The 16,228-nt window shown below is 36.7% G+C and overlaps 1 protein-coding gene across 1 annotated transcript; it reads right to left on the bottom strand.

Moving 5' to 3' along the window:
* Positions 1 to 5,251: 5,251 nt before the first annotated feature.
* Positions 5,252 to 16,179, bottom strand: LOC107705788 (programmed cell death protein 10-A). Its single transcript, XM_016509243.1, has 8 exons — positions 16,049 to 16,179; positions 11,900 to 12,068; positions 9,988 to 10,041; positions 9,012 to 9,129; positions 8,289 to 8,415; positions 7,749 to 7,827; positions 7,537 to 7,619; positions 5,252 to 5,780 (listed from the first exon to the last, which is right to left on the bottom strand). Exons 2-8 carry the CDS (start codon positions 11,987 to 11,989, stop codon positions 5,699 to 5,701), a joined length of 633 nt encoding a protein of 210 aa, XP_016364729.1. The 5' UTR covers positions 11,990 to 12,068; positions 16,049 to 16,179; the 3' UTR covers positions 5,252 to 5,698.
* Between the last annotated feature and the right edge of the window lie 49 nt (positions 16,180 to 16,228).

The raw sequence follows: 16,228 nt of genomic DNA on the forward strand, positions 1-16,228 counted from the left end.
GCGTGAGAAACTTTTTTTGTTTAAACGTTAATTCAATAAGGCTATTCTTAAGCTTTTAATATTTTGTATGCAACTAAGCATACACTTAATCACCAATTGCGAAGTGTACTTGCTTATTAATATGAATAATTATAAGAATATGAATTAACATAGAAATGCCGTTTTATTGGTAACAATTTACAATGCCGTTCAATTTGTTAGCATTAGTTAAAGAAGAATATTTATACAGCATTCATGAATCTTAATTTCTATGTATACAAATACATGTTTAACCTTTCAAGTTATATAAACTGACATTGGATATCCAATACAGTGGTAAACAATGTAAAATCTGCATCCTGAAGCACTGACCTAGAGCTCAGAAATGCACTGGCTCTTGATGAGTATCAGATTGATGTTATATAGTGAAATCAGGACGTGCACATAACAAACAAAGCACTCCAAACTGAAGAAAATCAAACTCAGAGAGCTACTGAGGGATTATGGGAAATAGCATCTATCAGGCCAGAGTGCCAACAGGATTGGGACTGCACACACACACACACACACACACACACACACACACACAGAGAGAGACACACTGAGTCGTGCCGCGTGTCTAATCCCGAACACTAGACGATTCCCCAAGGAGGTGAGACTTCAAACAGGATCCCGCCCACAGCTACAGAGATAAAGCACCCCACAATTTTCAATTAACCAGTCTTTTTCATGTTTTGTTGCGTTCTCTTGGGTTTGTTTGTCTTGTTTGCTTCAAATTCCATTCTTTCCGTCATTCCTCTCGCTATCTGCCAGGGCAAAGGTACCCACACACGCAGAAACGAACGCACATTGCCTTCTTCACGCTGTGAGGCGCATATCAAGCGCCGAGTTATGGCCCCTTAGCGTAACGATGACAAATAACAATAACGGCCTGCATCAGAGCGTTTGCATCCTGGCTTCAGGCCCAAAATACTCACCGTCGACTTCTAGTTGTGCGTGTCTGTCAATAACATCTACAGAAAACCCCCAGAAAATGCTTCTCCCTGGCAAGTTGCGCAAGTATATGCCTCGGGCCGTGATTTCCGTGGACTGGGAAAGGTCTGATATTAAACGAAATTTGAAAAAGAAAGTAAAAAGAAGTCAACAACTCATCTACATGTTGGCTGAAGATGGGAGGCGATATCCCAAGCGCACCTTTGATGACAAGGCCGAATCGAGAGGCAAAAAGAAGTGCTGACAGACAGCTACCGACACACTGAAGTGAGCAATCGCTTGAGGGCCTTCATCACGAAAAGCACCGGATGAGTGACAAGGTGGAAGCCTGCTGGAAAAACGAGCGCTTCTTATATAATTCATGTATGAGCGCTTATACGGGAGCAAGAGCGCGAACATGATCTTTCATATTAGTGAGGCGTTAAAACTCCTAATTGCCCTGTTGAAACTCATTGGGTGTGACATCAAAGACATAAAAGAAAAAAAAAGGCCAGTGAGGCATCTACTTGACCACCTTGAGTAAAACACCACTGATTTGCATATTAATTGATATGCAGGAAGTGGAGAACAGCGGCGATGCGAGATGCAGTGTCCTTCAAACTCCCCGTCCGCATAAGTGATGTGTTCATTACCTGCATTACCTCTGTGTGAAAGAAAACAGGAACTTCTCAAAGTGATATGCAGGAAGTTGAAATACGTTGTGTTGGGAGTTTACCTGGAATACAGTCAAACTCTAAATGACCATCAAGTTCCACCGTGGAGCAGCAGTATTTGATGGTGAGAAAACTTGGTTTTCCTGTTTAAAACAAAGGAGTAATGAAAAAAGTGGCCACCTAAAACAAATCCCATGAATCTACAAAACAAACAAAAATCGACTTCAACATTATTTAGGGGTCTGTACTCTTTGTGGATTGAGACACAGGACAGGACTGTTACATATTGCATAAAAGTGTGGCCTGTAATAAAATTAGTTAGTACCATATTAATGCATTTACACATTTTAAAATACTTGCTATGCCATTAAAATCATAATGTTTGATTATTACTGGTGCATAATAAAAATGAAACATTTAGCTGAAATTTTGCTTAGGTTTAAGTTAACTTATTTTTAATGTATTTTAATAAAAATTTGTATAGCACTGTATTAATGCATTATGCTTTACAATTCTTGCAAAGCCACAAATACAAATTTCTGATTATTAACTTTTAATGCATGTTTTTCTCACAAAAATCAGTTTGAGATCAAACAATAACTGCTGACGACCGTATACTAAAGACCCAAGGTAAATTGTACAAAACAATTGCCTTATTCAAAATATATTACCGATAAATTTGACTTCTATGAAAACAAAAAAGGTTAATAAAAAATCCAATAATAAAAGTAAATGTGCACGCTTTTGTTTATTAGTAAATGTATAAACTTTATGATGCTTGCAAAGCCAATAAAACAATCACTTTGATTATTATTTGTGCATATTATTTATTTTATTTATTATTATGTTTTTGTTTTTTGTTTTTTTAACAATGAAACAATGAAACTTTTCATGAACTTCAGTTCCCCTGGTATATTGTACAAAAACATCGCCTTGATGAAAATGTATGACTATTTATTATTATTATTACTAATTAAAACAAAAAAAAATTGTCCAAAAGTCAATCAGGAAGCTTTTTCTGACTCAGTCTTTTTTTATGCAATTTATGCAAATCTACTTTACGACCTTGTGTTATTTATTTTAGAGGTTGGTGGAAACTCATACTCTTCAATGCTTTTATCAAAAATGATATTCAACACTTCAGTGCCAAAACATAAGTTTAAAGTTTCACACACCACGGCAGAAACAAGACTCGGTAAACACTGAGATCAGACGTCACCTAAAAAAGCCACCTAATGCATTCTGAGCTGGAATGGAGAGCTTTAAAACTCAAACATGCTCTATCAAAGTGGACTTCAAAAGCCCTGCCGCTCATGTTAAAATATTCCCTCTCACGAGAAAAGCCTTTGCATGTTCACAAGGTCCTCTGCAGTCAGCAGACATTCCAAACACTCACGGTCTCCATGGTTTCGGTCCGTAACAGCTGTCAATCAAAGTGCACTGGAGAAGGAAGAGGTTGCTTTGGGACATGAGGCCTAGAGTTCATATGGGGAGAACATGCATTATGCATTACAGCAATAGGGAGAACACCTGAGGAGAAGCAGTAGGACATGATGTGAAAAAGACATGATCCTGATGCACTGCAGTCTGGCTACAGAGGAAAGGACCTCAAGAGGAACGACAAAACTGCTCCACTGCAGGAGACTAAAAGCATATAATGGGCACATCTATAGTATATTCACACAGATGTCTACAGACGTTCATATTTCAGAACTGTGCAAGTATTGGAGAATCTTTAAGTGGCCTTTAAAAAGTCAAAGTTCTCAAGGTGTTGAGATCATAAAGGAAAAGAAGAAACACTATAAACATAAAAACAACTTGAAGGACCATTCAGGTGTTTTCTTATAGTGGAAAAAGTTTCTTCAGATTATTAAAATGGCTCCTTTAAGAACTGTTCACTGAAAGGTTATTTGGTGAACCCAAAATGATTCTTCTATTACACTGCTACGAAAACCCCCCTTTGGAAACTGTATTTTTTTAAAGTAGAAGGACATCCAGGCATGCTTTCAAATAATGCTGTTTTCTGAAGAACTTACAAAAAGGAACCCATAATTTCCTAAAAAGTTCCCAAAAGACTGTTTATGACTTCCTCAGTAATCCAACCATAAGCGAACTGGTTTGTGGCACTTGAAATATATTGTAAACAGCTTTTGAAATGCCTTCTAATGTGCTCATGTAATTCAAACAGTAACATCTAAGGGTCATAGGTTCAGTTTCAAGGCTGAATGCAATGCAAAATGACTTGGATAAAAGCGTTCATCCAATGCATTAATGAAAATGTAAATGAAAGGTGGTTTTTTTTTTTCAGTTTTACAGCAAATATAAAACAGAGGGAAGGCAACATGTTGGGTGGCAAGAAAACTTTAAAGCACCTACCCAACCAAGTCCAATCAAATTAAGTGGCTGTATGCATACAAATGTTGAAAAACCTTTACTTATATACTAAAAATAAAATACAAAACTGGTCTAAAACAGCCTAGCCTATCATTCAATGCCTCCAAAACCCAGTCATTACCGATTTCTGCATTGCTGCGAATCTCAACTTCATGCACCTGGAGTAAGAAGAGCACTTCAATGAGATGGACAAAGTAAGCCAGGCATGAGTAGAAGTAAGTCCAGAAAGTAAGAAGGAACTGTCAGCAATGTCAAAGCCCACACACATTACCCTTTCATTACCAGTACTCCTTCAAAGCCTCAGGTATGTCTCATGGCAACCAGGATGCGAGAGAGGACTGTGTATGCCCAGAGTCCAGACATTCCTCCTTTCACACTGACACTGGAGAAAAGCATGTTAGAGACAAGAGCACGATACACCCAACACACATACGAAAGGCTAAGAAAAGTATAGTTGCAGGTAAAGCAAAAGTTCCAAATCCCTAGCAGCAGCTTCACACACTTTGGACAATTTGCGATTGTTAAAGTGAAGCTTGGATCTTATTCAGGTTTAAATTGGATCACGGAAAACACACAAGTCTATGGATCCTCGATTAACTCAGTCCTGAAATGATAGATTTAATCTTAAAATGAATTGTCTCATTTCTTTGCTTAGAAAGACATCACATGATGACTTACTATTCTCAGGCAGCATTTCAAAACATTACAGGCACTCCAGATACAAAATTAATTGTGGGAAAGGCAACCCCAAAATGCATTGTGACAGATACAGTGATTATCAACTTATCAAAAATTAGCAGCCGAGTCCAGAAAATGGCTTTTTTTCAAGGCGAGTAACAACTTAAAATACTATAAAACAGCAATTTAAAAACCTATATAAGGCTTTTAAAGTTTGCTTTAGGTAAAAACTCTAAAATGGGTTAAGGTTTCATTTCAATAAAAGACAAAACAAGACAAAAACATAACTCATTTTTGTGCATGCATATGTCCCTTCTTCAAAGTCAGTATATCTATGGGTTTTTTTTCCATCCGATTTATAATCCACCAGGCAAAAACCACCAAACGAAGTATCAATTACTTCCAAAGTGCAACCAAAGTTTAATACTTGAGGTTAGGGATTTTAAAAAATCCTTAACCCTAAGTATGAGCAACAGTAATAGTGATGCTTACCTTAGCATATCTTCAAGCTAAAATGGGGACAAAAAATTAAGTAAAAACCCCAAAAACTTGAGTTTGACATGTGCGGTGTTTATTTGAACAATTCTGTTACCAAATCTCTGTTAAATATACATCTCTCATTCGAGTTCAAAGCATCAGAGGAGACAGCTAAACCCCAGCATTTACAAGCACGTCTGGACGCCCCATGTCCCGTTAAGGCCCCCCAGGCATTTGGCTTTCTCTTGGACTGACCGGACAGAACGAAAACACGAGGGAGAAAGCAAGTGAGAGTGTCTCCACAGCGATAGCGTGACTGTAAAGCGCAGGATATGAGAAACGCTGGATGGTCGCTCCAGCTCATGAAGAAGATTAGATTTAGATGGGGTTAGAAACCACAATAGAAGCCATCCAGCCTTAAGTGTTACCGCCAGGAGACAAGAATCATAAATTACAGTCCAAAGGATTTTTTTTTACATTGTTCATATAAAGGTTATTTTTTTTAAAATACACTTCTATGACTCCTACGCAACCGTTTTGAAGGTCTGCAGTATCAAGTTGGTTTGGTGGATGAGCCGGTTGGCACTGGCAAACACGTTTATTGCCCTGGAACAAAGGCGGAGAGGGAAGGAATACAAATTAGATTAATTTTACAAATGAAAGTACAAATGTTATGCAGTGAAATTTCAGGGTTCTTCAGGCAAAGAGTTGGTTTAGGTTAACACTTAATTCAAAATGAGCAGAAAATTGCCAAAATGTTCTGTGTGTGGGTGAAATCATTTCCAAAAGATGGAAGGACTAAAAGTACACAAATTATGAGTTCATAAATTATTATAATTTTTGCCTCTGCTCTAAAATGATTCTAACTTTTAAAGTCGTGTAACGATAATATGCACTATTGTTCAAAAGTTTGTGGTCAGTAAGATTTAAAGATGCATTAAATTGTCAAAAGTGTGACATTTATAATGTTGCTGCAGTTCTATTTTATAAATGCAGTTCTACTGTATCTATTCATCAAAGAATCCTGGAAAAAATGGATCAGTTTCCACAAAAATATGAAGCAGCACAACTGGTTTTAACCAAGAAATGTTTCTTGAGCAGCAAATAAGTAAATTAGAATGATTTCTGAAAGATCATGTGACACTGACGACTGGAGTAATGATGCTGAAAATTCAGCTTTGAATAAATCACAGGAATAAATTACATTTTAATATATCTTAAAATAGAAAACAGTTTTTAAAATTGCAATAACATTTCACAATATTAAAGGCAGAGTAAGTGATTTTTCAAAAACACTTTAGAAAACTGATTCGGGCCGAATCGCAAAACAAACTTGTAGCCAATCAGCAATAAGGGGCGTGTCTACTCGTGATGTGGAGGAGAGCGCGTTCAGTGCATGGGACGGACATTAGCCGAGCCGAGCGACAGAAAGATAGAGATGGCGGATAAAAAAACAAAAGAGGAAAACGTCTGCGGAACGATAAGGCAAGAAGTAGGACCCGTGTAAATATCGGATCAGCTTTCCAGCGCTGGAGAGAACTCAAGGAGCGGAGGCCTGCGATCGGACGCCGAGGTTGCTTTGTTTCTTCTCAATAGGTGAGTAACACCGTGTCTACAACAGCTAAAGTCTGCCTACACTGGACGCGATCAAACGACTGTTGAAAACCATTTGAAATGTGTGTCAGCACGTCATAAATAGAACCCGGCAGCAGTTTTCTGTCGGGGATTTGTTGCACCGCGCCGCTCACGTCCGTAGACACGGTGTAACATTGGTTTTGCTTTGTTTCACAGAACTAATCGTTGCCTGGGTTGCGTACGTATATGTGGGGCGGAGCTATCAAAATAGGGGCAAGACCCTTTTGGGGTAGGGGCGTGTTTGTTTTGGTGATTTCAAATATCAACATTGGCTACCAGAAATCCCTTACTCTGCCTTTAATGTTTTACCACATTTTTGATCAATTCAATCAAATAAATGCAGCATAAGAGACTTCTTTCAAAAAAAGTAAATGTTACAGAGCCCAAACTTTGAATTCTATTATTTATGTTAACAAATGCATATCACATTTAAGTTATATTTTTTTACTTTAATATTCCACATTTCTCCATGCTTTTATGGAGCATAATGTTAAAATGTTAAATGCAACTAAATAAAGAATTATGTTGAAGCTGGTTGTCAATAATATATATGTTTTTGTTTTATATACATTTATTTGTTAGTTAATTTCCAAATCAAACTCCATTTACTGTTTTATGTTTTTGTGGTGTTGAAAACTTTCTACCAAGAACTTTCCATTACAAATGTATATGAAAAATGCAAATAATAAAGGTGAAGATAATGTGGTAGTTCTTAAAATGTCCATACTTTCCGTCTTTGAAGTATGTTTTGAGAGTGTCGCTGAAGCTTTTTGAGTGTTTCACAAACTCTTTCTTCTGATGCTCAAGTGCCTGGAAAACACAAAGCCATTTTCATTTCTTCCTTCAGCAAGTGAGGGATAGAGATGATGTTATACAGTACACTGACTGCATCCATCACATAATGACAGCGTGCGTGTGTGTGTGTGTGCGGTCACTCACTCTTCTGTTCTGGTACTGGTATTTCTTAAAGACGTTGTTCACCGTGTCCAGTAGTTCTTTTATGGCACTGGCTATATCTCTGTAAACACCAATTAAACAAATGTTTAGAAATACTGTACGAACGTCTCAGTCATGTGACTTTTTATCAACCATATTTTTGACCTTGACCAGGGAAAATTAATAGTGGTGAATACACGAAATGTTACTCTTACTGCGTTTTACATACAACTGACAAAATTCTTAGATTTTAAAACTGCCAAAAAGAAAAAAGAAAAGAGAAATCTCATCCCAAAAATATAAAAAAAGAAGAAAAATGAATACCAAATCCTACTGCAAGGCTTCATTACCTATTTTTCTTTTGGTTTGGGGGTGAAATAAGAACCAGACGTTTCTTCAAATATTAAATAAATACTTCAAAAATAAACTCTGTCAGGGCAAGTGCACACGTAAAAATTGACGTAATGAAACGCAAGCCATGATGCAAAAGGGGAATTTTTTGTTAGTATTTGTGTGTGATTGTGGGCATAATAACGTTCTCACTTGATTGTCTGCAGGAAACGGACTCGGTCGTTGATTTCGTCAGGGATTTTGCTGAGGATCTGTTTCAGAGCGCGAGCTCTTTCATTCAGGTCCTGGAACTCCCGCTCAGGCCTGTCAATCATGTACTCTGCACACAAAGAACACGCCCACAGGAAACACTCAGTCACCACGGCAACAACAGATGACTTGCCTCTAATAACCTGTCATTAAAATGTGATGCACTTAGACATAATGATACTTGACTACTTTTAATGGCCAATCATGATTGACAAGACAACCATCTGAAAAACCGCAATACGTTCCATTGAACAAAAGTACAGAAACTTCTATATTATTCTGTAAAACACAGTCAAGCAACTGAACGTATACAAGGATAGATTACAGTAAGAAGAGCAAAGCGAGGATTTTACAATGGGCTTGGATTCAATTTGGAAGTACATTTATTATTCTTTACATTTCAAATAAACACACACGAGCATTACCCGGAAACCCGGTGCATGTCTGCGCATTCATTAGCGGTATAAATCTGAACGTGTCAAAAACACTTGCAAAAAGCATAGAATTAAATTATGAGGGAAAATACATTACTGTTATTACTGGGGTTTAATTCATGAGGAAACAGCTCCCCCTAGAGGCGCGAGGCTGCATGGTTAACAACACTTTGCATTGCAAACCATACACAATGTTCCTCTGCTCTACAAAAACATGGAAAATCATACACACCCTCAACATCGTCGGCAGCCATGCGTAATAAAGACTCGGTGAAGTTGATCTCCACGTTCTTCTTCTCCAGAATTTTCATGATAATATCCTGAGTCAGTCCTGGGTTCTCCTTCTCTGCCTGACGTCAACAAATCAAGAGCACAAGTCAGTCCAACGCAACCACAAATAAAGCTTACAGCATTTCTGATATTTAAAAAATTAATTCATTTTAGAAATGTGCTGAATTATGAAAACTATATAAAACTTCTCATACCTTCAAGCTTGAGACATCATTTCATTTTATTATATATTGACTTTTAATCAATATTTTATGTATATTACTACCATTAGTAAAAGATCAATGAAAATGTCAAAGTGCTTTCATTTCGATTCTAAAATTATGATTTATATGACTGTTACACAACAGTATTACAAAGCCATGAGCGGAAATGGGGCTGCTGAGACAGCAAGACTCATTTTGTTACCGTATGTTTAAAATGTAATCTTTATATGCAAATGGCCTCTGTTATGATCAGGTGCATCAGGATAGGCCAAGTTGCTGAATATGAAATGTAAAATTAGCCGTCATATGCGAATGCTTTAAAAATATGTCAATCAAATGCAATTTCCAAATGACCCTCCTTTGCAGTTTAGATTCCACCTTTAGTTTTTGCCTTTAGAACTCTTCTTCCAAGAGGGCAAAGAAAACAAAAACCACTGCCTATATAGTGACTAATATTATTTTCGAGGCCCTGGTGACATCTGCAGAAAAGGAAAGTCGTTTTAGAGGTGGAGAATGTTACTACATTATGATAAAAGATTATGAATACATATTCTTTCTTCGGAATAACATGCACTGATGAATCAAGCACAAGTAAATGGGATCTATTTCGATTTCTACTTGATGTAGATGAAATTCGGATGGACTGAAGGTGATTTAAAAAAAAAAATCAAGATGAAGAAATGATAATGACTGAATCCCGTCATATTTACTCACCTTTATGAAAGCTGCTCTCAGAGTCTGTGCCGCAGACAGGTTTACTCTCTCCAGCTGTGACACACACAAAAGCCATTTTAATTTACTGCAAGATAAAGCAGGCTGTTTGCTTTTAGTGTTGCACACATTATACACAGTCATTATCACCACATTAAAATGAAAATATAGTTGGTTGTAGGTGTAGATTTTGCCTCTAATTAAACAAATGAATCCATAGAAGCACATGAAGGCTGTGTTAACCGTGCTCATCATATGCGAGTATGAAGATTAGTAATGTCACAAAAGATTTATATTTTAAAATAAAATGTTTCTTGAGCAGCAAATCAGCATATTTGAATGGTTTCTGAAGAATCATGTGACTCTGAAGACTGGAGTTATGATTCAGCTTTACATCACAGGAATAAATTACATTTGAAAATATATTACAATGGAAAAACGTTATTTCACATTGTAATAATATTTCTCAATATTACTGTTTTTACTTTATTTTTAATCCAGCAAATGCAGCCTGAGCATTAAAAGGCTTCTTGAAAAACACAAAAAATCTTACCAACCCTACATTTTTGAAAAGTTGTGAAACAATCTAATAGCTAAATATAAATATTATAGATTATATTTTAAAAATAAGTGCATTTCTTAAAACTTGGACACAAAATAATATATACAGTATTAAACCTAAAAGAAAAAAGTGATACCACCAAATATTAGTGAAGTTACAAAACAAAGCAGCTAATTCATTGAAATACAATAATTTTGTAGGCCTAATTATCTCAGTCAGTTGAATTTTATTATACATTTACACTCATACAACTACAACAAAAGCTTAAACATCACATCTTATATTATCAAAAAATATTTTAAAAACCAGCTACATGTAATTTTTAATATTTAATTTAAAACAATTATTTAGCTACAAAAAAAAAGACAAAATGTCTCACAGGAACTTTACAGAACACTACCGAGAATCTTTTTTAACCTCTCAATAAATTAAAAGAACCGTACTAATGAAAATATTTCCTGAATAAATTAGTCACTTTAGAGAAGATAATTTTATTATTGCCTAATTTGGCTTGTGTCTACAACAGGGGTGCCCAAACTCGGTCCTGGAGGGCCGGTGTCCTGCAGAGTTTATCTCCAACTCTAATCAAACACACCTGAACCAGCTAATCAAGGTCTTTCTAGGCATACTAGAAACTTCCAGGCAGGTGTTGAGGCAAGCTGGAGCTAAACTCTGCAGGACACCGGCCCTCCAGGACCGAGTTTGGGCACCCCTGGTCTACAACAATGCTAAAAAAAATGTTTTTTTTTCATTATTACAAGGCCAAGTTAGCAAAGTTCCTTCTTTTAGTTATTAAACTACCCAATGCTGATGCAATTCTCATATCATCGTGAAGCTACATTCAAGTGAATTACACTTTAATTCTCATCTTAAGTTGGTTCTTAAATCAGGTTCTAAAAATGAAAGAGACATTTGTATTTTTTTTTTTTTCATTATTACAAGGCCAAGTTAGCAAAGTTCCTTCTGTTAGTTATTAAACTACCCAATGCTGATGCAATTCTCATATCATCGTGAAGCTACATTCAAGTGAATTACACTTTAATTCTCATCTTAAGTTGGTTCTTAAATCAGGTTCTAAAAATGAAAGAGACATTTGTATTTTTTTTTTTTTTTATTCAAAAATTATTCAAAGATGTAGACTAGGCCAGCCAGATAACAACTTCATAACAGAATCATAATTGTCTGATAAAATAATGTTACGGCAACCAGAACTCGTCATCTCAGTCTTCACCAGAGAGCAGTGTGACTACACTACCTCAGAGCATGTGGGTGTGCATCATTTGCATCTGAACTTCAGTCTGTGTCAACACAACCATAACCGAACACTCTCCTACCAGGGACTGACCACTGTACCTCATTGAAGACAGGGTACATCACGGCGTAGAGCGTCATGGATACCATCGAGGTCGCGTCTGCTTCATTCTTCATCTCTTCCATTGTCATCCTCGTCAGGGTGCGGGAAGGGATGGGGGGAGCGTCATTCACTCCTGGGGGGCTCGCGATGAGGGGGCCCAGACGACCGCTGAAAGGGAAACCAATGAGGAAGAGATTATAAAAGGGTAGAGGGATTTCATTTCACAGGTAAGGAAATGACATTTTCAACTTGCGTTCAAAAGGTAGACGTGATAGCCATGGGAAAGCGCCAAGTTTTCAGTGAGATTTAGGCGATTCAGGCCCCTCAAGATTAAAGGAATGAGACACGTGGCCAGCGCAAGAAAAATAAAGGCTGTTTCCTGGAAGGTGCGCCCTTGCCTTATGGTTAGATTCTGAATTAGCCTTTTTGGGTTGTACGGACCAAAGACAATACTGTGAGACATAATTAAATTCAACAGCAAATAAAGGCCCATTCACACAAAGTACACTAAAGAATTAGCATTAGGGCTGCACGATTAATCGAACGCGATTAATCGCGATTGTCATGCACATTTTGTCAGTAAAGCCGGTTCTGTGATTAGTAGTAAATCTCCATCACCTGCTTTCAGGTGGAGCAGCATTTCCTACACAGAGCCGTAGTTCTCTGACAAGCTATGCAAAATCGCGTTCATAATCGCAGACGATATAATCGTAGGATTATTAAATCGACTAAATCATTCGCGATAATGACAGCTGTTTGCATATCTTCTCAGTGAACTACAGCTCTGTGTAGTAAATGCTGCTCCATCTGAGAGCACGTGAAAATACCACATTTAATAACATATTTTTACTCTAAACTCACTTCATAACGTCAGTCGAGTGTTTGAAATAAATCCTTCAGTGAGATGATGTGGCTTCTTAAACAGAATAATTAAGGCACACAATATTTCATTGTATTCTAAGCAGTGATATGCCTTTACGATTTAATTTCGATTAATTGTGCAGCCCTAATTAGCATCCGCACCAACGTACGATAATCTTCTGTTTATTATAAGTATGTGCTGCAGTTTTGTACATGGATTCTGATTGGCTGTCAATTAAAAAAAAGTTCTAAAAAAAGACTCAATATCATTCCTCTGTGTCATTATCATTACAGTCTCATATCATTATCATTGTAATCTTGACAAAATCTAAAGGGCCTTTCGCACCGCTTTAGTTCCAGAACTAAATGTACAGTACTAAAGTACTGGGACGATTTTGCGAGAACTATTTCCCAGTACTATTTAAAGGGTTGCATTCGCACCGACAGTGTGTACTAAGAAGTGACGTAAGAGGTTCCCGCGGTGCAAAAGGCCCTTTAAGTCTCAAAGTTCCATTCTTGGTAGCTATTTTGTGATAGATGTAATACTGTGACAAGAATTTATACATTTGTGAATTTGTGAAAATTCATGTTACGCCCCATGGCTCGAAAAGGACGTAACAAAAATGGGGACACACAAGAAAGTGCAAATAATGCACAAAATTTATTAACAAAATAGAACTATACAGAAAAAAAACAATGTAACATGGAACAGTCAGGAATCAGTAGTGTAAAGTTACGTGAATGCATGAAAGTGTAATGGACTGTAGTAAATATTTAGTATAACATTTAAAATGTCACAGGAACCTCCATTTTTGTAATACCAACTTCAAATTTGAAATATAGTGATTTTAGATTCCAAAATATTTTGAAAATTTGATACATTTGTGACAGGAAAATTTCATCAAAGAAAGATTGTCACAGGAACCTCACTTTTTGTAATATTACAAAATTTGGAACATACAATTTTAGATCGTAAAATATTTTGGAAAATTTCATATAAAATAAAAAAAATTTGTACAGTACATTTTCTTTACAATATTATAAATAAAATTCAACAAATAAAGGCTTGTTTACACCAAGAATCATCCCAATGTATAATAATAAGGTATTGTAAGCATGCACTGCAGTTATGTTTTTTGCCGCTTTAAATGCTTGAGTGGATTCTGATTGGCTTTCATTGTTTTTATCATTCATCAGCTGGGAAAAACAAATTTAATGATTCCAATTATATATTTCCTCAGTTTAATTGTAGTCTAGGTTTTCTTGTTTGCATAGGATTAGAATGATTTCATTTTCAAACCTTTATAGTTACGATAATCTCTATAGCTTTGGTGTGAACAGGCCTCAAGTCACCTTATTTCTTCTCAACATCCACAACAACATGCCAAAGTGTTTATTCCTTCACCCAGCACGTGTGAAACAATAGCGCTTGTTGTTATCTGCAGAAGGTCACGGTTCCTCTCAAGCTACAAGGAACATTACAAACCATTGAAAGTGAGGCACGCTTATCTCAATGCCGTCGATTCAGACTAATGGACAGGAGGCCGTGAGTCATTCCCACCTGATCGGAAGGTCTTTGGCCCCGCGGTGGGATACAGCCTTATCTGGGTGGCATTCACAGGGATCGCGGTGACGTCGTCTCGTCACAGAGAGCAGGACTATGGTTGGAAATACCAGCACTCCTCTTATAAAACACGGTTGCCAGGTTACATATGCATTATAATGACTCACCTTTTTCCTCCTGACAAAGGCCAACTAACACCTGATTCCTGTAGTGTCTCTAGTCAGAGTCTGACCTTGGCACTGAAACGGGTAACGCCCTAACGCAGGTGAATCCTGAATTAAATCCACCTATACTACATTTTTACCTTATAATGCATAAAAGATTAATTAAGCTAGAGAAAGTGAATCAACATATTTAGTGTCAAGTGAGGGAAAGTTCTGCCAATTATTAAACCACATCTTCGTAAAATAATGCTGCTATGCATTACAATGGTATATTTCGGTTATTGCAGTGTTGTATTTCTGTTTGAGTAAATAGTACTTCTTTCAGAAATGTTTTCTCATTACATTACTGTAACTATATAAATACCACCACCATCATGTAAGCCAACTTGTTTGAAAAACGCCACTGAATCAGCTGGCCAATAAAATCAGTTTTCATAAATAAATATAACTGATAAAGTCAGAACATGATGGTTTTTCAATCTGATGTTGACTAGCTGGAACAAATCAGGCTCGATACATATTACAGTGAAGAATCAACACAATTATTCAGTAGTCATTCAACATAAATAATTGTCCTGCTCAATTTTTCAGTAAAGACACCAACAAAAACCTTAAAAATTTCAAGCATTTCTTCCACTCAAGATTCCAATCAAAGGATCATTTTTTTATATATATTAGAAATGCCATGAAGATGTTTCTATATTCCGTATACAGTATATCTTCTCCAAACAACTCTGCTTCCATTTTCCAAACAAGATTTTACATCATTCTGCCTCACAATATAAACGGGTCGTTATACATTGAACTTTATCTGCCTCTTACACAAGTGGATAAAACCATTTTGAGGGTTATAAAAACATATCAAAAATTCAGCGCAATTTAGAGAGATCTGAAGATCGACAGAAGCACAAACTCAGTGACAGCTCAGCTACATTGTTAAACCAAAAATAAATACATTTATCAAATCTAACGTCGTAAACAACCGCCAGACTGATTCAAGCTGTCAAGATGTTTCAGGTTTACACCGACCGTGACGTCATCATATTTATCAAAACTGCAGCTGTGTGAAACACTGTAACAACAGCCTGATCTGAGATAGAGCTAGGATATCAACGCTTCAACATTTGTAATGATATAACAGCCATCTAATCTGATTCTGATGGCAGATTGGTATAAGATCAAAAGCTATTTCATAGTAAATGTTGTCATTCTAAACCTGATTGTTGACTAATTATATTTTGTCTTAGTCTTCAGCAGGCCTACTTTTGCTGTCTTTAAAACTGATTTACTCTCCATTACAGCTTGAGGCCTGGAAAATACTAATCTAAGATGGGCTACCTGGCATTGAACAAAACATAAAATCAATCAAATCTGAACGTTATTACTTTTCTTAGTTTCTGAACTATCGTGAAGATCTGATTAGCTGGATTGCTAAAGTCTCTGTTAGCTAGGTGACTGCTAGTCCCAACACAAATTATTTTCATAGAAATAAATCCCAGCGAAATTAACACCGTTAATTACAAGTTATAGTTAAAAGGTGTGTTTTCATCCTCTCTTACCTGTGTGAAGCTCGTATAGGTGTTTATTTGACTGCTGTAACTCTTTTGAATATTTTCCTTTCAGTGTGGAATCGCTCTCGCTCGCCAAAGACGGAAGTTTTCTGCATGACCAATCTAAAGAACGAGGGGCGGGGCTACGTGTCGGTGAGAGCAATTCAGCGAATAGCGAGGGGATGGAAC

Source organism: Sinocyclocheilus rhinocerous, unplaced genomic scaffold (genome assembly GCF_001515625.1).
Source record: "Sinocyclocheilus rhinocerous isolate Xijiao unplaced genomic scaffold, SAMN03320098_v1.1 scaffold834, whole genome shotgun sequence".
Taxonomy (NCBI): Eukaryota; Metazoa; Chordata; class Actinopteri; order Cypriniformes; family Cyprinidae; genus Sinocyclocheilus; species Sinocyclocheilus rhinocerous.